Source organism: Athene noctua, chromosome 4 (genome assembly GCF_965140245.1).
Source record: "Athene noctua chromosome 4, bAthNoc1.hap1.1, whole genome shotgun sequence".
In the NCBI taxonomy this organism is placed as follows: domain Eukaryota; kingdom Metazoa; phylum Chordata; class Aves; order Strigiformes; family Strigidae; genus Athene; species Athene noctua.
In genome coordinates, this window is record NC_134040.1 from 66,161,807 (window position 1) to 66,183,355 (window position 21,549).

At 39.0% G+C, this 21,549-nt stretch overlaps 1 protein-coding gene across 2 annotated transcripts in view; it reads right to left on the bottom strand.

Annotated features, from left to right (window-relative positions):
- Positions 1-21,549, bottom strand: part of GATB (glutamyl-tRNA amidotransferase subunit B) — a 44,069-nt gene that overhangs the window by 19,913 nt on the left and 2,607 nt on the right. For both annotated transcript variants that reach the window (XM_074904033.1, XM_074904032.1), the window contains exons 3-5: positions 7,180-7,293; positions 3,873-4,071; positions 2,775-2,897 (exon numbers count right to left, since the gene is read on the bottom strand). In XM_074904033.1, coding sequence (XP_074760134.1) covers positions 2,775-2,897; positions 3,873-4,071; positions 7,180-7,293 — 436 coding nt within the window. The remainder of the gene's footprint in view (positions 1-2,774; positions 2,898-3,872; positions 4,072-7,179; positions 7,294-21,549) is intronic.

The window sequence follows — 21,549 nt, forward strand, 5'->3', positions numbered from 1 at the left end:
AAGACATCCCTTCTGAGAAGAAAAGGCTTGCCACAGTTATTCAACTGGTGGGAGGAGTAAACAAATAGGAGAGGTTGTACTAAAAAGAAACATCATTTTTCCCATACTGAACAGTGAACATCTGTAGCCTTCCTTCTTTTTTTTTTTTTTAAATTTCAAATATAGATAAAAAGAAGCAAACACTTCCTGTTTAGATACAGTAGCATTATTAAGGAGAGTACAAAATAGCTCAGAGTTAAACCTGTGAAGATGCCCACAGCTTCAGAATCCATTCTGGTAAATAGACATAAATTGACAAGAGAGGCCTTTGGTACACTTTGTAAAAGTAGGCTGGATGATTGCACACTGATTTCCTCTGTCTTCAGAGAGTCTTGCCAGACATGCAAATGAAGGACAAAGGTGCTGGAATGACCCAAAATCTCTTTCAAAAGAAGTGTTTTGCATGTGCTCCTTCTTGGGGTGAAATGAGTACTTGTTCCAAAAGAGGAATAGTCTTGTCCCACCCTTGCTTCATTTTGAGACATGACCTGCTTCTACTTGGATGTAGGTGTCAATGTGACAAGACAATGAAGTTAATCAGGCATAAGTGAAACGAGAGCCAGGCCCCAAACGTTCTTTAAAAAGTTTTTTTTTCTTTAAGCCCACTTTAAGACCCATTTCTTTTCCTTTCACTTTGCAATGAAATCATCTTTTCATGTGTTTGTTGCTAATGAAATAACACCTGATAAAACTGAGCACGTGTCTTCACTGAACACCAGGTAGAATGAAGGTAAAATATGAGAATGTAAAGCCTCCATTTGAAAGAAAGTAATTTTGATGAGGGAAAACCACAGTAGAAAGTCCCTAAAAACATCACCTAGAAAAAAAAAATCCAAATAGTTTTAAAGCCAACTATACTGGAGAAAGAATACTCCCAACACTGGAATTCTCCTCTAAAGTCATAAATCTCACTGCTATAATAGATACCTTCGTGTAATACCAATCCTAGAGGGAAATTCAGCAGCAACACACAATAGTATACGAGTATGTCCATGAAGGCCTTTGAAGAAGCATGCAAACTGGCTGCTTGATAGTATCAACTGTGCCCCATTTGACACACGAAACACTAGTGTGAGAAAAGATTCAGAGGCGTATATAACATCTAGCAATTATTATTTCTCCCTACATTAAATTAGATTTGCATCACTAGCCAGCATTTATTGGATCCCATTTACTGGGTGATACATGGACCACTCTGACTCAGTTCTCTAGGATGCATCTCACACTATGGACCAAATTTGTTGCCAGAACAGCACGAGCAACTGACACAGGCAAAAATAGAGCTTACACTGTGAACACTAATAGGCAGCTGATAATTGGGCGTATGTGTGGAAGGGATGAATGGCCAAAATTGCACTTTTAAACTCTCAAGCAGCCGCCTGCTATTTGCTAGCTGTAACCATGGGCTGGTTGTAAATTTTGGTAACATTACGACTGAGCAAAAATGGCATGACCTGAATCCTCCAATTAACAGAGACATGAGACTGTCACCACTTAGCAGGGTGATCACATGCTGTGCTTCTGCACATCACCTATTGCAAAAACTAGGGCCTTAGGGTTCCAGAAAGAAGGGCTGGTGCCAAAAGTAGGGTTTCCCAAAAAAGGAAGTGGTCTCAGAAAGACAGCAGTTATCTTGGCTAGAGACATCCTAGAGGTGGGAGAGAATTCCAAAGATCAGAGAGGTGCATGGAGACAAATCACAGAATCAACTAGGTTGGAAAGGACCTTGAAGATCGTCCAGTCCAAACGTTAACCTAACACTGACAGCTCCAAACTACACCATATCCCTAAGCACTATGTTGACCTGACTCTTAAACAGGGATGGGGACTCCACCACCTCCATGGGCAGCCCATTCCAATGCCTAACAACCCCTTCTGTAAGGAAATACTTCCTGATATCTAGTCTAAACCTTCCCTGGTGCAAATTGAGGCATTACGTCTTGTCCTATTGCTTAATACTTGGTTAAAGAGGCTCATCCCCAGTTCTCTGCAACCTCCTTTCAGGGATGCCTTGGGACCTTGGCCTCTAACTCCTGAGACTGGTACCTGCAAGCCTGGGGCACAGCAACATGATTTTCTGGCCCATCTCCCCAGACCAGCAGTGATCTCCCTAGTGGGAAGAGAAACTGAGAACTAGTGAACGTAATGCTGGAGGGGAGGGAGAGACGACGAGTGTGTGAAATAACCAAGTAGGGTAAAAGTTGCACTCTCTCTGGTTCTTAAATTAACCCCATCACCCATGTCTGCTATGTGCTGCTGTTTACTCCATCTCACCCATGACACCAGCACAAGTTTACTACCAACACCAATTTTATGACTGAGACCTGACACACAAGATGATCCATGCTCCTACTACTTTGTCCCATAACTTCCATATTCTACAACTAATCCTTACTACATCTGTGCTGCAGTGCTGTGGCAAGCAAGATGAGGACAGACAGGGAGAAACACAACAAGAACCCTGGGGACATTCCTCCTTGCCTAGGTTTATCCTGTAAAATTACTGTGTGAAGTGATATAAAATCTAGCACTGCAAAGCTCTGCAGATAAAGGCAGGCCCATAAGGGCCCCTCAAGCATGGCAGACGTTAGGACAGGCTTGGAGGATTGTAAAAACATCTAGAAAAGGCTGTGCATTGTAAGCAACCACAGAGCAAAATAACCAGAAGCTGCAAAACTCCTGCAAATGCAGAGAATTACTGGTGACAAGGGAACATGCCCGCCCCCCTTCTGTACCTGCCATGACTGCTTGGCTGCTCCCAAGTGTTTGAAGAATGAGCTGAAGCTCTCTGACTGCTGCAGCTGCTTCTTCCCCACAGCACATATCAGGCTCCATGACAACCTCCATAAGGCCGACTCCTATCAGGGAAAGAGACAGGAGATTTTCAACAATAGCTTTTGATCTTGGCATATTAGAGTGCAACTGGCTAAACACATGAAAGCATTCGGGCTTTTTTTGAAAAAAATAAACTCCCATGTATTATTTAGTAACTGTCACTATGGGCCTAGCTGCAGATTGCTATAAAAACTTTTCCTCCTATTTTTTTAAAGAAAATGACAAACAGCAGAGAGTCCTCCACCCTTTGATGACATGCAGATCAGAAGGACACATTCCTCCTCTGCCTTTCTCTAGGAGAGCTCCCATTTAAAGCCAATTCAATTCCAGATTAAAATTCATTTATCTTAAACAGATGCATTCTCATTTGTACCTTCAGGTTTCAGCTTTCAAAGAATATGAGCAGTCACAGCCCTTAACTTCAATAGACACCAGAGCACTGTCCCCCATCTAGGCTAGGCCATTCAGGTTGCTGCACATGTTGTGTGCTAATTTGGTTCATTCTGTTTACAATTTTGAAGTTTAAAGAGAAAATCTACATTTTTTCAATGCTAATAATTAAAAGAAATGTCTGACTCATGCACTAGACAAATTTCAACAGCTGCTCCTTCTATACAAACTTGATTCACTACATCTGTGATTTTTAATTTTTATTTTTTTTTTAAAGAACAATGCATGCAGTGGCAAGAGCTTAAATAGCTGAATGGCTGTATATGACTGACATATACAGTTTTGAGCAAACTGGAGCCAGCATATTTCTAACTGGCTATTGCCAATTGCCATCAACCAACAGCAATGGAAAAAAAATCCACTGGCCATTAACAAATTCAAGTATTCCCCTGCTTCAAGTGTAAGAGTAATTTTGCTGAATTTTTATTTTCAAGACAAGAGACATCAGGCTGTTTTTATTTTTCACCTTTTCCCTATCACCGATTTACCTCTAAAGACCCATCTTAAACAGAAAGGAGGAGAAAAATAGGAAAATAATCTAAGCTTACCAGCTCTATTCAAGTCAACGAGAGTCTGGCTCATTGCGTCATCATGGAGACTCTTTCCACTGTCTTGCTCCAGCTGAATTTGTTTAATCCTCACAGTTTTGGTCACCATCTGGCTCATTTTGTTGTCTATGCAGAGACTGTATGACAGACTTCCATTCACCGCAATAGGAACTCTTTGCTGAGTGATTTGATAGCCAGCCTGTCAACAAAATTAGCTTTATACTCAAATAAAACATTCGCTTTTCAGAAAGCAGCAGCACGGCCAAATGCAAGTATTATAGGCTAAGAACAAAACTCAGAATGCAACATCTTCTGTAGTGACCTGTATAAGAGGATAAAACACATGCACGTGTAAATTCCGAAGTTATTTTGCTTAGCTGGATAAGAAGCAAGCTAGAAGACAGATCTAGAATTCAACATAGTTAGGAAGCTGGAGGTCTGGAAAAAAATAAGAGTGCTCCTCAATACAGGCAAGTATAAGACACTATGCTAATACAGACATAATCAATAATCAACTGCACAACCACTTGCCAAGGATGATGTAAATTTCACTGATACTGCCTTGGGGCAGGAAACGACTAGAAGAGGTTCTTCCACACCTGTGGTTCCGTGATCATGTTAAATCTTGTCTGAAGCCAGTTACGGTACCTTCATCCCCAAGCTGGGACTATCACTCATCCTCCTATCAGGCTCAATATCCCTCTCTGTCTCTTCAGAACATTATTCATTAGCGGGAAGGAGAGGGAGAGGAAAGGCAAGGGCAGGGGGTGGAAATCAAGAAAATGAGAAAGCTCAATTTCATTAATGTAACAATTTAAAAGATAGACACTGCAACCCCACGTAAGGCACACAGCTGATAAATGCCAGCTCGTGCCTGGTACTCCACTCAAAGGGGAAACTGCTAGCCAGAAAAGGGACTGCCAGTCACAAGGTATTGCAATGATGTAAAAATACAGAAGAGAATCAATTACTCTGTTGAGATAGGGTCCCTATCTCTTCTTCCTTCCTAGCCTGCTTATGCCCCCCGTGACAAGAATAAAAAATAAAGCCTGCCAGATTTTAGTGAAATGGGAGGAGCATTTGCATATTTTGCAGGGAGGACAAGTTTGCTCTAAAATGTTGAGATGGTGACAGTGCAATGGAATGGAGAACAATGGTCTGGCCCTGTGAACAGCTCAATTTATAGATGCAATAAAGTGCATGACCGTCTAGCCATAATCACTGTAAGAAAATAAGTGACTCCATGCAGCCTATGCTAATCACACAGCTCTTCCCATCTCCGAAAACTTATTAAAATGATTTTTTTAAAGCCAGAAATAGTGAGTGACAATAAATAACAAGAATCCCATTTCCCATCTAAAGGCCCATTTTCAGGAGTAACAATAATCCTATTGTCAAACGACCCTAAGAGCTGGATTTATTTTATCTGTTCTATACAGCTCATTAGCCTAAACTCTCCATCTTATTACAGGGTTCCAGACTAGGCTGTTTCACTATGAAATATGGGTTGGGCAGCTTATTGTCAGTGCTTAAACTGCAGAAGTGAGCCAGTAAAGACCCAGAATTACATGTTTCAAGCTAATAAAACATGTCACCATCTCCTTGACCAAATTTCCATTCTTATCTGACCAGAGGATCCTGTAACTCATGTCTGCAGACAACGGCAGCTCCCTTGGTGCTGTACACATCTTCCACCTCACTCTTCTCTGAACACATGGATGCAGTTTCTTTCTTATGACAACATTCTTCTATACAGCTTCTATGCAGTACACTGATAGCAGCAGACATCACAAGAATATGAGAGACTGTTTTCAGTTTAACAGCAGAAGCACCAAACGTGGCTTGCAAACAAGTCTGGGATGTTTTGGGTGTTTCTTTATGATGCATAAAAGGAATTGTGTATGTAATGTTTATTTCTTGGTATTTCACTTTTTTCTCCTTCAGGTCTCGAAATAGGCTTTAAGATAGTTTTACAAGTTAAAAAAAAATACTGGCAATTCAAACTGGTTAGTTTGCATTTCACATTCCCAGGAGCTCACCACAGAACCCCCAACAAAAGGGCTTCTTAATGGCTCACAAATATTAGCAAAATTATCCCCAGAAACAAAATCAGTAATTACATTAACTTCACAGAAGAGCCACAAGTCCCCAACATAGAAGAAAACAAAACATAAATCTCTTTTGAGATCCAGATCTCCAGTGGAGAACTATAACACAATAGTCTTTCTAAGGTGAAAAGCAATTGTATATGAATATATTATGTGTAACTTCAAAATATTTCCAATGTCTGAACACAAGAGTGGGAGGAGAGAAAGCAGTTGGGCTAATAATACACCACCTCTACACATTAATTTGAGACCTGGGAAATCTCCCACTGTGCTTCTCTGGATGTCTGGGACACCTCACCTAAAGAGAGGATAAGCTAATATGCCTGATCTTTCTCAGATAAAACACATTTTTTTCTTTTAATGCACTCATCATATCTTTACCCCAAGATCAGAAGAACTAAAACTAGTATCCTCCTTTTGACAGATTAGCATTAAATTGAACATTCAGTACAAATAAGCTGACAGGAAAAAAAAAAATTTAAAAAGGTTCAATTTCATTAAAATAGGAAAAAAGGCCCAAACACTGCTGCATCCTCAAACATTGCTGCATCCTGTTGCAATGACAGAAGTCAGGTTCTTAAAGATTTCCATATCTCTACACCCATATCGAGTGGCAAAACGCATTTGACTTCAGTGACACCTTCTACCAAATAAGCAAGCTACCAGCAAACCATACTGCAAAGACTCAGTTTCTCAGTTGTTTTTTGTTTTTTTTTTAAATTTATTTGAACTACTGACTGAAAAAGTTTTAAAGGGAAATTAAATAATTTTAGGCCCCTAAGCACACACACAAAAAGACACTATTATGTTTATACCACTGGAACCTGTGTTTGTTATACATTCACTTTAAATGAAGGACTATTATCAGGCTGCTTTTACCCTAACAGACAATTAGTACTGAACAACAGGAATGGAGAACTTAAGGGGCAAAGCAGCTCCAGCTCCCAATTCAATTACATTAAGCTACTGGAACCGTGCAGCTAAGCAAGGAGTCAGCAATCAGAGCAATCATATTCAATCAGTGAGCACCAGGGTACAGCTCTCTATTCATCAGGGCACAGCGCAATATCCTGTTGGGGTGAGCAGAACACTGACTGCAAACAGAAAAAGCATCTCTTCATTCATCCCCTACTGCCATCCATACTCCAGACTTGTCCTTTCCTACAGCTGTAAAGGGACCAGCTATACTGCATACTTACAGGCAGATCTGCATAGAAATAGTGTTTTCTGTCAAATAAGGACTTCTTGTTTATGCTGCAGTTGAGAGCCAGGCCTGTCATCACTGCTGCTTCTACACATCTCCTGTTGAGAACCTAAGAAAACATGACACATGGTTTTACTCAGATACTCAGTATGTAACAAACGTGTCTCCCACACATTGCCTTATATGGAGCATATACTCCACGTTGCTTGCCTTCAGCCACCATTAGATCTCTTTCCTTGTGTGGGTAGTTCTTATTCATCATTAAAGTCATCATAGCTACAAATCTGCAAAGCATTAAGATGAAAAAACAAGCCATTCAATCATTTTGGCACACCACATAAGGAAGTTTGCACTGTTCTGGCTTGCTACTTCTGCAAATATTCCAGGATTTTTGAATCTTCAGGGGTGCAAGAGACAAATCAGCAAATTGTAATTGACTTGTAATCAGCTGTCAGCTCATACTGGGATCTGGAAACACAGAAGATCTGCATTAGGGACTGCAGCACGGTTACAGTAAAGCACTTCAGAACACCTGTAACCACAGAACACAGTGAATTAATCAATCTACACAGAGATTTCAATGCTTTGCTTAACCTGGATGAAGTTAAGCACACTTACATGCTTTGCCAAAACAGATCCAAAGAGACATCAGTTGATCCCATGACTACAGGTATACATGCATTTCCAGTACCCAGGTAACCCGTAGGATTAAGGTTCTCACAGAACGACACATGATCTGAAGACCCAGCAAGGGCTTAATGAAGAACTAAAGGAGTAAAATGTGGTTTCTTACCCCAGGCTCTCAGTACTACACCCTTTTATCTCCTCAGCAGTGTCAAGATCCAGAGAAGAAAGTAAGTTCCACTCCCAAAAGTACTAATATGCAGTGTTTCAAAGTTACTATTTTTTCAAATGTGCTCTCATTAATTTAATAGTTGGTTTAACTAACAACAAACAGATAAAACTGAGAAGAAAAAAAAGACTGAATTTATCTTAGCACAACTCTGACATGCTCACACTTACAATATTTTGGAACAGGAACAGAACTTTATCCATCTTATCCTGCACTGTTACAGCTGCCAAGAAGTCAATTTCCAGCAGGACTATTAAAAGGGGCACTTAATGTAAAAGAATCTACATGACTTCATCTGCATTGACCAGAACATAAAAGACTTAAATAATGTTTTCTTCAATGTTTCTGACAGTATTTACTTTTTATATTCTCTGCCTGATTTCTGAAAACAGATTAAGCAGCTGTACATTTCCCATCATCCAGTGTCTTCAGCTGGAAGAGGAATCTCTTTGCTTTACTCATCTAGTATTTCAAAAAATATAAGAAACTCTTTATGTAACAGAAACTTAAAAATTACTTATACAGACAAGAAATTAAGTATTAAGACATTTAATGAGGGAACTTTCGGATCTTTGGTGTAGCTATATATGGCTAACTAGAAAGTATCATCTGTTTGGGCAAATTTTATTTAAAAAATATAAAAGATACATAAAGAAAATTTTAAATGAGAAAAAGGAAGAACAATTTCCCTTCAAAATACTGCAGCAAAATGAACACAATCAGTTTTGACTGTAATCAAAAGCAAAATTGGTAACTACAAATATTAATTTATTTTAGTATCATAGTTGCAAGTTCACTATTCAGTAGATGCTCCTGTGTTCAACAGTTTAATACTTCCAGACATTACAGATACTTTTTTTTTAACTATCAAAGGAAGCTTGTAACAGTGCAGTGCTAGTCAAATTGTTCAATGTTTAAAGTATCATAGTATTTCTAAATACACAGGCAAAATTTCCTCCTACTAAAGCCTTATGGCATGATCCTGTTCAGCTTTACAAATTCAGGAGGACCGTGCCAGTCAGCCCTTCAGCAGCTGGTCACCAGAAACCATCAAGGCTCCATAAGGACTGCATAGACTCAGAACACCACAGCATCAAAGTAGTGAACTGGTGTCTTGCTACACTTTCTGATGGTGCAGGGGTTGTGACTGATAGTAATTGTAGAATGAGACCAAATCCAACTCCTGAGTCACAGTCAGTTGAAGGTGCCTCATAGCACCTTCTCCAAAGACCGGTGAAGTTTAGCTAATGATTACACTACAACTACTGCCTTTGACCACTTGCTCTTCAATTTTTGCTTCAGACATGAGTGTTTTTGCTTCAAAAAACATATACTTTTGCTTCAAGCAAGAGTGTATCTTACTCATCGTCCTAAGTGATAACACTGTTTTGAGGTGAAAGAAGTAATTCCCACATACATACTACTTATACCACTGAGAAGCTTTTTCACTACTGCTGCTGAAGCATTTTGGTGGGGCTGGGGAAAAACTGGCATAAAAATCTTAAGTACTAATTATTTTCTATGTAGTACTACTAAGCACTTAGATGACTGTAATGTATATGTGTCTCCTGTGTACTGGGTCACACCAGCCAAACCACTGTACATACGCTGTTACTCATTCACTAATACCACTTCCTGTGCTACTTCGTTATCGACCTCTGTGGTGATCGAAGGCATTGCAAAGCAGGTAGTTCCCACTAGGGCATACTGAGATGTCTACCACGCCAATCTGCTTCCTCTGCCCTGTTTGACTCTAAAAAAAAAAACCCAAAACCAAAAAAACCCCAAACCAGATCAAGACTAGATGACCCTCTACTTCCTCAAAAATCAAAACTTATCTATTTAATACTGGTCCATTTCTAAAGTGACTGCTACTACCCATTCCAGTGATCAAGGCTGTGTGCATGAAGTGGAGCTGGTTAATGCTGGAAGAGTGGGAAAAGCAAAACAGTGAAAAAACTTCAAAACACACATTTCCTTAACACGTGGTGCCCAGACAAACACAGGACAGGATGGAGATCCAGTGATTTGTGTTGCCATGGCACCAAGGAGGAATCCAAAGTGAGGTGGAGGCTGCCCAGTCCCATTCTTCCACTTTTCTCAAGGAACATTTGACATGACTATGCAGATTTATCTCCTGCTCTTCTCTCAAGGACTGTTTTGCAGTACTCTGCAGACCTTATCTCTCATTCTTCCTCTTTTCCCACAAAACCAGTGCACACCTCCCACCAAGGAATGTGCTGTGTCATTACTCAAGAAACGATGGCTTGACCACAGTCCCACCCACTCACACATACTTAGATAAATACTACCCCGAATTTGTATCTAATTTGGAGAGATGATAATCTGATGCCAAATCGGAGGGACAAATCGATGGGTTTGTTCTCCTAACTCCCCCACCCCAAAGGTACGCCTCTTGGTAAGATTTGGGCCCTCAGCTACGCTGAGTGATTACCAAGGAATTAAGTGCATGTGATTAAAATCGGGTTTTGTGTGCAGCGCTATATAGCCAACCTGCAGTCTGGGCATTTATCGTAGGCAATCTTAAAGAGTCTGTAGAGGTTGCATAAGAATAAATCGTGCTATTCGTGAACCCGACTGCTTCTCTTGAATGCAACTAGACCTACAGCATACGGGCTGTTCGTGCATCTGGTGTCAGGCCTACAGTTACGGCCATGATTGGCATACCTAGTAAGAGATAAATTCAGCTGCCCCTAGCCCCTCTAATCTCTGAGGACCGGCTAGAACACAAGGACATTGATCTCTTACCAAATGAATTCGTTACCTTAAACGCAACAGTTAGGCAAACTACTACTTTTCCTTCAAACAAGCCTGGCTTTTCAAATAATCTGCAGTGATAAACATCAATTCAGTATGTGAAACTTCCCATACTAACGGCCTAGAATAAGTCCTCCAAGCTTGGTTATGCAGTAAGCTGTTATTAAGTTGACAGTTTTGACTAGCAAGGATTTAAATTACTGGCTTGAACCAACAAGGTGCCAGTCTGGTATGTTAGCGAAGTGGTGGCCTTGAAAGAAAGCTATGTAGTTTCTGTATAGCTATGGACAAAACACAAGAGCCTGTAAAGCGTCTTAAATATTTCTGGTCTTCCAAAATGGAAGCGTCTCTCCTAGGTATGTAAGGAAAATCCTAGAGAGCTATCACAAAAGGAAATGTAAATTGTTTGTATTGGAAACTCATGAAAAACCTTAACACCACCAGCAGCATTTCCCTTGCAGCTACACTATCCTGCTCAAGCACCATGGTAACTAAACACTAAAGGAATGAAAGAACAACCCAACCAAGATCTTTCTTTCTGATACACGTCTATTCTTTATATGTAGTTCACAAGTGGAAAGACTCTTTTTAAAAATTTATCAGCTTTATTTGCAAGGTCAGTTTCATCAAGACCTTGGTTTTTAAATACAAGGCTATTCAATAGCTATACAAAACTATACACAATACCTTCAACGACATAAATTCCCACTAAAAGCAATTTTTTAACAGCAGGTCTACTCCTTATATTAATACGTTAAAGAAAGCGGGTCCTATTTTAGGTTAAGGTATATGTTTCTATATTTAGTAAATGATAATTTTTACATTTTAAAGAGTAGGTATGCAGCTTCTTGTTTTGCTAATGAGTATTACATAGAATAAGTGAGGGGGGGAAAAAAAGAAGAAACATCTAGAACTCTCTCTTGAAAAAAGTTAATTTTGCTACATTAAAAAAAAAGCGATCTTTGCCATAACAGTAGCACACAGGAAGCCTAAGTTATAGAACAAAATATTCCTTGTACTAAACACAGTAAAATCAAAATAATTCCATGGAAATTTTTAAAGTTTTTGATTCTAGGTTCACACATTTTAATAAAATAGATTTCATATTAATTGGCTATCTTAAGACCTTAATTCCTACTTATAATCATGAAGAAATCAGCATTATCAGATTAACTACAGGACCATTTATCTAAGAAACATTTAATTTTAGCTCCTTTTCATTCAAAATAACAGCTGGAAGAAAGAAGTAGTGCAATGTACTCAGCCAGCTCTCTGTAGACCAGGCAGTAATCTCTAGAACCCTCAACAGATACATCTAATCATATTTCCCAGTACTCCCATTTCATATCACTCTGATTTGCTTCCACTAATGGATATATTCAGTCTTCCTATTCTTCCTGTGTTAAAAGTATCAACTTGGTGCAATATATGGTTCTTTGAAGTACAATCGTAAGTTAAACTCCAAAATAAACGACTCATATCTACTTAGTCTAAATGTAATTGTGACTGTTCAGTCTGACACTGCAGATAAGTACCTCAACACAGCCTTCTTCCTTGGCATCCTACACACACACAGAAGGGCGTAACTGTCCTGTAGCTATGCACGTACAGAATGTATGTTACAATAAATGAAGAACTAACCAATTCCCAAATGATCTATTTATTTCAATACGTCTAGAATCAGACCCCATCCCTCTAAGCATACAGTAAAAATTTAAAAAACAAGCCAACCTAAGTCTTGCCATTTGTGAGCTCTTTGCAGACCAAACATGTTGCAAAACCAGAAGTCTCTAACTGCAAGAGAAATTTAAAGAGAAGGCCAGCTTCTGTTTAGGGTCTTCTGCATTTCAGTCCAGCATCTACTTCACAGCGTATTTCCTGCCCTAATATGAGCATTATGTTCTTATCCCTAAGGAAAGTGGCAAGGGAGTAGGAAAGGAAGCACCAGACATTTTAAATTAAAATCTTTGATTAATAGAGACAGATCCCAGCTTAAGAAAAGAGAACAAAGTGGCAACTGAGAAGTGGAAGCAGCAAAAGGGGGTGGGGGGGTGGGGCGGGGGGAATTAAATATACACCTTAATACATTTTGTAACTTTATCTTTCTGCAGTCTAGTACCAAGGATGTATGCCACTATACAAAATGTAATATTATTCCTAACCTTGTCCAGTGGCAAAATTGGCTTGTGATGATGCAACAGACACTCGTATCTTAAAACCCGAAATTTTAAGAAGTATCCAGCTCCCAAACATGTTACTTTATGTGTACTGAAAGAATAAGAGAGCACACTCTCTCAAAGCTGAAGAACTAGTGTGAGAGCTCCTATCACAAGGCTTAGAATTGGAGGAAGCATCTTCCAGTGTCAGCAATGTCCAGAAAAATTCAGTAGCAGCAGGGAGAAATGCTGACCCCTGGGAATAAGAAAAATAGGAAGGTATCACCAGATATAGAGCTACTGAAATACTGACCACCTTCTGTGTTTCTCAGTCCTTTGAGACAAAGTTTGCTAAAAAACTACAGAATGGAAAATCCATACATACTACTGTGTGGGCAAAGGGGTCAATTGTCTCAATGGACTAAATCTATTTTCTGGGGTGGCAGAGAAGCAGCCAGTCCAGTGGCATTACCCCAAACTAGTGATCTTCATGTCTCAGATTGTGTCTCAGAACCCATCACCAGTGGCTAAAATCAAATAAACTTCTACCATGCAGAACTGGTTCCAAGCAAGAGAACCCACAGGGAAGACAGAACAATGCAGTGGAAATACAATGGTTCATGATATCCATAAACAAACACTATGTTTCTATGGTATTCCCATCAATAAATCCGGTATCTCTAACATCCATGCCCTCTCTGTTGACAGTGGACTCTCCTGTGTCAGGAGAGATGTCACCATCTTTTTTTGCCCTGACATAAGGATGCTCCCTCTCTTACACCAGTTGAAATTTAAACCATTGATAATGCTATCTGATCCAGGACAAGTTAAATACGGGGAGATCCAGAGAAAACACTTCATTGCTTCTGGAGGTAGAGTCCTGAGCAATGGCTAAAGCCCAAGTTCCAGAATGTGATCAAATCCAAAGTAAACCAAAGCTTTGAAGTGGACCTTCTCAGGCCTTTTTTCCTACTAAACTCCACAAAAAAAGGCTAAAAAAGGCTTTTAAACATTAATAACATCTGTCTTCTTCAGTATAACCTAGATTGTTTAACTTGTTAAACAGAGCACTTAGGACAGAATAGAGCGTATAAACCAACCCATGCCCTGTCTATCCTTGTGGATGGTCCTTCGCTTGTAGGCCTGGTGAGGGCCAGCTCTGTGGTTTTCTGTCTTGTTACAGACTCTGACCCTTGATACATATTGACTGTCATTTTCTCCCTCTGCTCTTCCTTGAAATCTTTGTGTGTCTGAGAGCTCACACTAAACACACACCAAAACCTCCCAGTCCTTTGCTCTGCCTCACTTTTTCCTCCATTTGCTGTGTCCTGAAACATGCTTATTTACTCCCCAAAGAGGCAGCGATCTTTCCCACCAGGCTGACCCAGATCTCTTAAAAGCAAAACATAAAAATTGAGAGTAAACCAGAAGTGGTCCATCACACACAGAGACAATATAATAATTCAGGAAAATAATAGGCTACATAATGCATCAAGCCTTGCAAAAAGCTATTAAGAAAACAAACTAAAATTCTTTGATTTTAACAAAGTTGTTCCGGAAGAGCAGAAACAATGAAGACTAACTTCCTATAAATAATTGCCCTAGTTTGTTTTACCTAAGCAGCGACCTCAACACTCTCTCCTCCATGGTTCTCCCATCTTCTCCCCATTTCATCAAACACCCCAAACTGAGAATAAAGTGTCACAAATACCTTAATAGCAGCAGCCCAAATAAAGCTGAGAGCAGCGGGGAGAAGGGAAAATAGACTCAGTTGCTGATTTCCTCTTCATGTGCTTGTTAATATATTCACAAAAACTTCTACAAACCTAAAATTTTTCGAGGCAAATGTGGCTGAACTTGGCAGTCAAATTGCAAAACTAGCATTTCTGTATAGAAAATAATGGTTGCAGTGTCAAAATCTGCACATGTAACAAAAACACCAGTTGCAGAAGTCTACACAATCCTCTCAAAATCAAACACATAGTCATAATATATTTAAGGTGGCAAGGTCGCTGATAATCAGAGAGAACACAAAGAAATTAATTTTACCCTAGGAGTCAATTACTGCCTAACTGCACCAAGATAAGTTTCAAACAAAATACATAAACCTGACAGTTATGCAACACTACACACAAGACAGCTAACCATGAAGAGAACAAAGACCCAGCCTACAAGTACTGTTGGACAACGTTTCCTAAATACCTTTCAATGAAAGGTATTCATTCAGAGAAAGAATTGTTAAGAAGAATGAAGAAGCAAGATGTCAGTTTGCAAAGTTAAAATGCTAACAAACTCCTAGAACCATGATTGTTGCAGAAACTTTTGCTTAACAGAGCACTGCTTTCATACACATGTACACAATATACTACCTTGGATTTCCTCAAAATTAGTCACCTGGAACCAGACTGTTTGTCCACATACTGAGAGAAAATTAAATCAAACACTTAACAATGCCAGAGCATATATAGAGACTATTAACAGAAGTAATAGAAATTTGGCCCCAAAAATCCACTCATGGTTCAAACTTTTAAAATAAAGAAATTCCCAGCCCAAGAAAAACTATGGGAAAAAGCTAATGTGTGTTTCAGCAGCAATTTCAGACTGAAAACAGAAAGAGGGTACAATGATCTGTCTAGTTGTCATGTAATGGTCATGCTCTCCAAAAGTATCAAAGATGGCACAATAACTGAAGTAACAGAACTGTGTGAAAGAAAAGAATCAAGATACTGCAAACTCCTGCTCCCCACTAAGAAGGAGAAAAATATCTGTATAAAGCAAAAGGTAAAGAAATAAAAAAAAAAAAAAAAAAAAAGAGGAAACCACAAAAGGAGATAAGAGCAAATACATAGATAACATCACTGATGCATTGAAGGATCAACTGAAATAGGTGATAGCAATATGTTTTATCAGATCAATGCTGTTCTAACTGGCAAGTTTACATCAGCCAGAGGGACCTGTTAAGGATGAACAGGAAAGCCAACAAGAACAACAAAAAGAAAGAGAGCTCAAGAGGTAGCACAGTTACTGAGGTGCTAAGCAGACAAAGCCCTACAGGAATTGTTAGCCTTGACAAAAAGCTTAAAACACCCAGAATGAGTGTCATAACTTCTAACAAATAAACGAGACATAAAGCAAGAGAAAACCTTACAGGGGACTCCTCCAAAGCTTGAGAGAAGAGCAACAAATGTCATCAAATACTTCAAAGCATAAAATCAGAGGCATTTTCCAAAAAATGGCATTTACAGTTAAGTACGAAATAAAGCTGAGCTAAGCAACTGCAGTAACTGAGGAAGTATAACACTTCTCAGACCTCAGTGAAGGAAATTAGTTCCACAGGTAACCCTGGGGCTGTGAATGATCCTATGAAAGAGAAAAAAAACAGAATGAGGAACAACTCCCACCATAACCCAGCCCTGAAAGTTGCCCGAAGCAGGCCTCCCTTATCTTTCAAAGACCTCTCCTGACCAGTACAATGGCACTGAACTGATTAACAGCTTAAAATTAAGGAGGCAGGCTTTAATCCATCATGCACTCAGAAATTTAAGGGTTTATGAACTGCAAAGGCATTCTCAGGGAGCAATGGTTTGAAAGCCTATTTCACTCCTTTAGTTTTTTCTAAATTATGTGGGATTTTCATTTGAGAGGCTTACTGGGACTGCAAGTCCAGAAAGCTGGGACTGTGTGAGCAACAAAAGACTGAACCACTGATGATACAATGCATGTCGCAAACCCAAATATTATCAGGAAAGGACTGCAAGAGAAAGGTACCATCAGTTGCTAAGAAAATATCTTTTTGCCCCTCAGCACAATTATTACAGTTTTACTGAAAGAAGTAACAAGCAGTTAAAGTGAACCTAGACATAAGTAAATGGTTTAAAACAAACATGAACTCACTTTTTCCTTCAGGCACTGCCACTAAATTTATTTTGAGAGGAGAGCTCATGGATACAACAACCTAGGCATCATGTGGTTTCAAAGAAAAGAAGAAAATTTATGTAATGGAAACTAAGCCAACATGCATATAAAGATCAGAAGATTGTCCAGTTCCTCAAGAAAGCAATTAAAAATGTGGTTATCAAAAGTCAAGCTAAGAAGCAGGGTTTTTTCAAAGCAAGTACTACAAGAAGGGAGTAAATTCATATGCATGCCAGCAGGAATGTCAAAACAAAACTGAAATCACAAGTTGGTAAAGCAGCTGTTGCAATCACCAGATTTAACAGGCACAGGGTATCAAAAAAATCTAGTTTCAAGGTGTAAAGTATAAATTCTGGTCTCAAATGCTGTTTCTGTTCCAATATGTACAGCTGACAGACAGATCCACCAAAATCTCACACAAACTTCTCAGTGCCTTTGGAAGCAAATGGATCGGGTAAATTCTGTATATGATCAACATTTAAAATTAATCATAAAGTCTGATAATCTATCACCCAAGACATCTGGAAAAAAACTGGGCATCTGCCACTGCCAAGGATGCTTACAGTGTCAATATAGGAAGGGAAACTAAAGCACCCTCTACATCCCCAAATTTAACCCTGTCACATCCCTGGGCAGCCTTCTCAACAGCGCAGCACTGCAGGGTGGGAAAGGCAACAGCACGATACATGTGCTCTCTGTTACTGTACAGTGTTGCAGTGACATTCCTCAGCTTTGGAGAAGTTGGAGTTTGTAGTTTAAGCTGCCAGTGGTGCAATACCAGAAGGAACAAGGGCTAACAGTTGTTCTAGCCCTGCTTTCTTCCATGAAAAGGTGCATCTGGTTGCCCGACTGTCATTATACAGGTAAGAGAAGATACAGTAGGACCCAAATGCTTCCTTCTATCACTAGTTACAGAGGGAAAACTAAAGGAGTTTACTACAAGAGGATATGAAAATCTAGGTGCAGGATAACAGCAATGAGTGAGTATATTCAGATGAAATTACGTATCTCACATGATATTCTACAGCACTGTTCAAGATATTCTACAGCACTGTTCAATACAGATCTTACTCTATTTCTTGAGGTCAGAAGGTATTTACCTTTTCTTCATTAGAAAGAGAGACTGATCATTACCAAGTGTTTCCAAAAACTCTTATCTTAAAAAAAGATAAAACAGATGCCATTCACACTCTGAAGAGAATGAAATTCAAATGCATGAGAAGGTGTCAAAAATTTCAAAATACTAAAGACTCTAGGGCTAACATTCATCCAAATCTTATTAATTTAAACCTCAGTTATGTAAATCCTAGATTATTTCTTGCCTGCAAAGAAAGAGGATCAGGCTTTCACTTTAGTCATGCAGGAGACAAACGTAAAATGTGCATCTTTTCATGTGATTAACAACAAAGACTGTAAGCACAGACAAAAGGGTTTCAGCCTTTAGCTACTAGATCTACCATCTCATTTCTGTGGCTGAGCTATAATTAACCTTTAGTCAGCCACCTCAATCATGAGAATAGATAATCATGGATTCTCTTTCTGTGAGCCCAGTCTTTATAAACCTCAGAATTTTCAAAGAGGATAAATCAGACCGGGAGGACAACTGCCTTTATGGATCCACAGAAGAATTTTAGATCAACCTGCAGGGATGACACACTACAGGCCACCATGTGTAGCCTAAAAACTTATAACAGGTCCTCTAAAGACAACAAGCTAAGATCATTGCCAAGTCCAATCACGAGGTAAAAAACCAGGCCTTTGCACACTTCCTTACATTAAATGTAATGTATGTAATCACATGTAGTCCCAAAGAAAGGAGATCCTTACAGTAATTTGAGTAAGATGCTATCTGGTCTAGTAGTGAGGGACTCCACCACCACAGTGCACAAGAAGCATAGCATGGGGTATGCCATCTAGTCTCAGTAATTCTACTTTTTTAATCAAAGCTTTGCCACATCATTCTTTCTGTTTCACGCCAAACAAGAGTGCACCTGCATAGCTGTTCTTGGCTGTAGCTGTCTCTCAGAGGCACGTTATGAGAGCAGCGTAGTGACATGGCCTTGACACTAACACTGTGATTGTCCTCCTAAGGCCTACTTGCAGCAGAAGCATTAAATAAGCTGTATTACAGTACAGGAAGAAAATAGAGAGAGGAAAGATGGAGGAGGACTAAACACATTCTTCTAGCTTCCCCTCTCCTGTGCAGAGGACAGCAAAGGCTCACACCCACACTCATCAGTGACTCAGAAATGTAGAGCCAACAGAAAAGCTCCCTTTAGTACCATTCTTTCCCGTCCTGTTGTCAAGCAACAAACGCTAGCATGGTTGTCTACCACAACCATCTCATGGTCCCACAGTAAATTTAAATCCCTGTGACACTGAAAACTGCCCCTATAGTTCTCAGTTAATAACAGCAGTTATTCTCTGCTACAGACAGCACAGCTACTGTACTAAAACTCTGCTATTTTTTTCGTTTCTCAACTAAACAGTCAAAGTAAAGGCTAAATATTTACCTTCTAAAGAAATTTATTAGGCAATTATCTTAACATTCGTTAAGATGTTTTGGGGTTTTTTTTACAAATACTTGCAAATTTTCAAAAACTACCCTCCATCTTTCAAAATCCAATTCTACTTCAGATACTATTCCATATACAAACACATATAGTTATTTCAAGAAAATAAGTCCAACTGTTTGATTCCAGAACAAACATCAATCTCTAATTCCTGTGCAGCAAGTATAACAGGAAAATAAAGCTGTAACTACTGACTGGATTTTGTATCACATTCTGACATGCAAGAACATGTTTGTAACATTCACTTGCAACTCTATTTTCACGAGTACTACAGTGAGAAAATTTTTTCTTCTCTTTGTATAGATAAAAGTAGCTGATAGAAACTAAGACAGTATCACTACTTTTAAAGTAACCTAACCATTCTGGTTTTTGCTTCTCAAGTGCAGTTATATTCTCTGCCAAAGCCCACATGTATTGAAGTTTTCTTACAAAGGTCATACCAAGCCTCATTTGTAAAGCACTTTAACAGAGGAAAAAGCAAAAAAAGCCCTTCCAGTAACACACATAAAAATGAAACTCTTCATAAATACTCGGGCTTGTTCATTCAAGAACAGTTTTATACTTGACTGAAGATAAGCACTAGACAATTTACAAGGATTTCTGTGCATTATCAGAACGTTAAGTAAAAGGTCTAAAACCAAAATCTTGAACCCTTTTACAATTTGTGACTATTAACTCTTTAACCTAGCCCTGTCCCCAGATGAAAGGAACTAATTTTCCACGTTTAAGTCTAACCAGATTCTTTTAAAACCAAACAATTGCATAAGATTCCCAGTCTCTCTGGAAAGTTTGCAAAATATCCATATAGTTAGATCTGAAAGTCAGCCCTGAATTGCCACTGAGATCAGAGTGAAGTCCAAATTTTATCAGCATCTAAACTTCACTTCCTTAGGTTTCAATACATTCACAAATACAGAATGAATATATCAACTCATTTAATGTTTTAAGGATCACACAGCATATATCGAGACCCTAGAAGTCCAGCTATAAGTTAAATCTCAATTTCAGAATATTATTTAAGGCTGCATTATGGTGATGAAATGCTTCTAATAGACTAAAAAAAAGTATCTGCAACTGGAATTCAAACCTCCAGTGAAACAATTTTGCATTAAACACTTTGACTCTATTTGTCTTGGTTTCAGCTGGAATAAAGTTAATTTTCTTCCTAGTAGCTGATATAGTGCTGTTTTGGATTTGGATTTGCTGGTTTAGTTGTTGCTAAGGAGCGTTATACTAAGTCAAAGACTTTTCAGCTTCGCATACTGCCCTTTCATACCATATGACATCATGCCCAGTATATAAACTGGGGTGAGTTGGCCAGGGGACACCGTGGTTTGGGGACTGGCTGGGTACTGGTCAGCAGGTGGTGAGCAATTGTATTGTGCATCATTTGTTTTGTAGACTCTATTATTATTATTTTCCCTTCCTCTTCTGTGTTTAATTAAACACTCTATCTCAACCCATGAGTTTTACTTGTTTTTTCACCTCCAATTCCCTTCCCCATCCCACTGAAGGGGAGTAAGCGAGCGGCTCTGTGGTGCTTAATTGCTGGCTGGGGTTAAACCACACCACCATTATAGTCTCTGCATGCTTGTCACATGAGGCAATGTTAAATCATTCAATATTTATTTTCACTGTTTAGTAAACACTTATGTTATACTTTTTAAACTATTATTTTTATGTTAAACTGTTAGATTCCAAGAGAATTCTACTGTCATAGCCATCACAAAGTTATAACTAAGCCGTGACTTCAAAAATTTATTACGTTGACATTAATAAATCTCATTGCTAAGTGCTAGCTAGCTATTCTGACTTATTAGTTCACAATGTCTCACAAAGATTACATTTAAAAAAAATAAAAATTGTTTTGCTCTGGAAATAGGAAGGGTTGACGCTTCCCTAAATCAGAGACTTTCTACTTAAGAAGCAAAGTACCTCTACAGTGAGATATTCCAAATGGCAAATGACAGATACATAAACAAACATATGGCAATGTAACATCAAATGGCCACTCAGAAATCTAAGATGTTCTTCTCTCATAGGATTTATGTATCTCTCATATTTAAGGAATTTCCTGTGTGGCATACTAA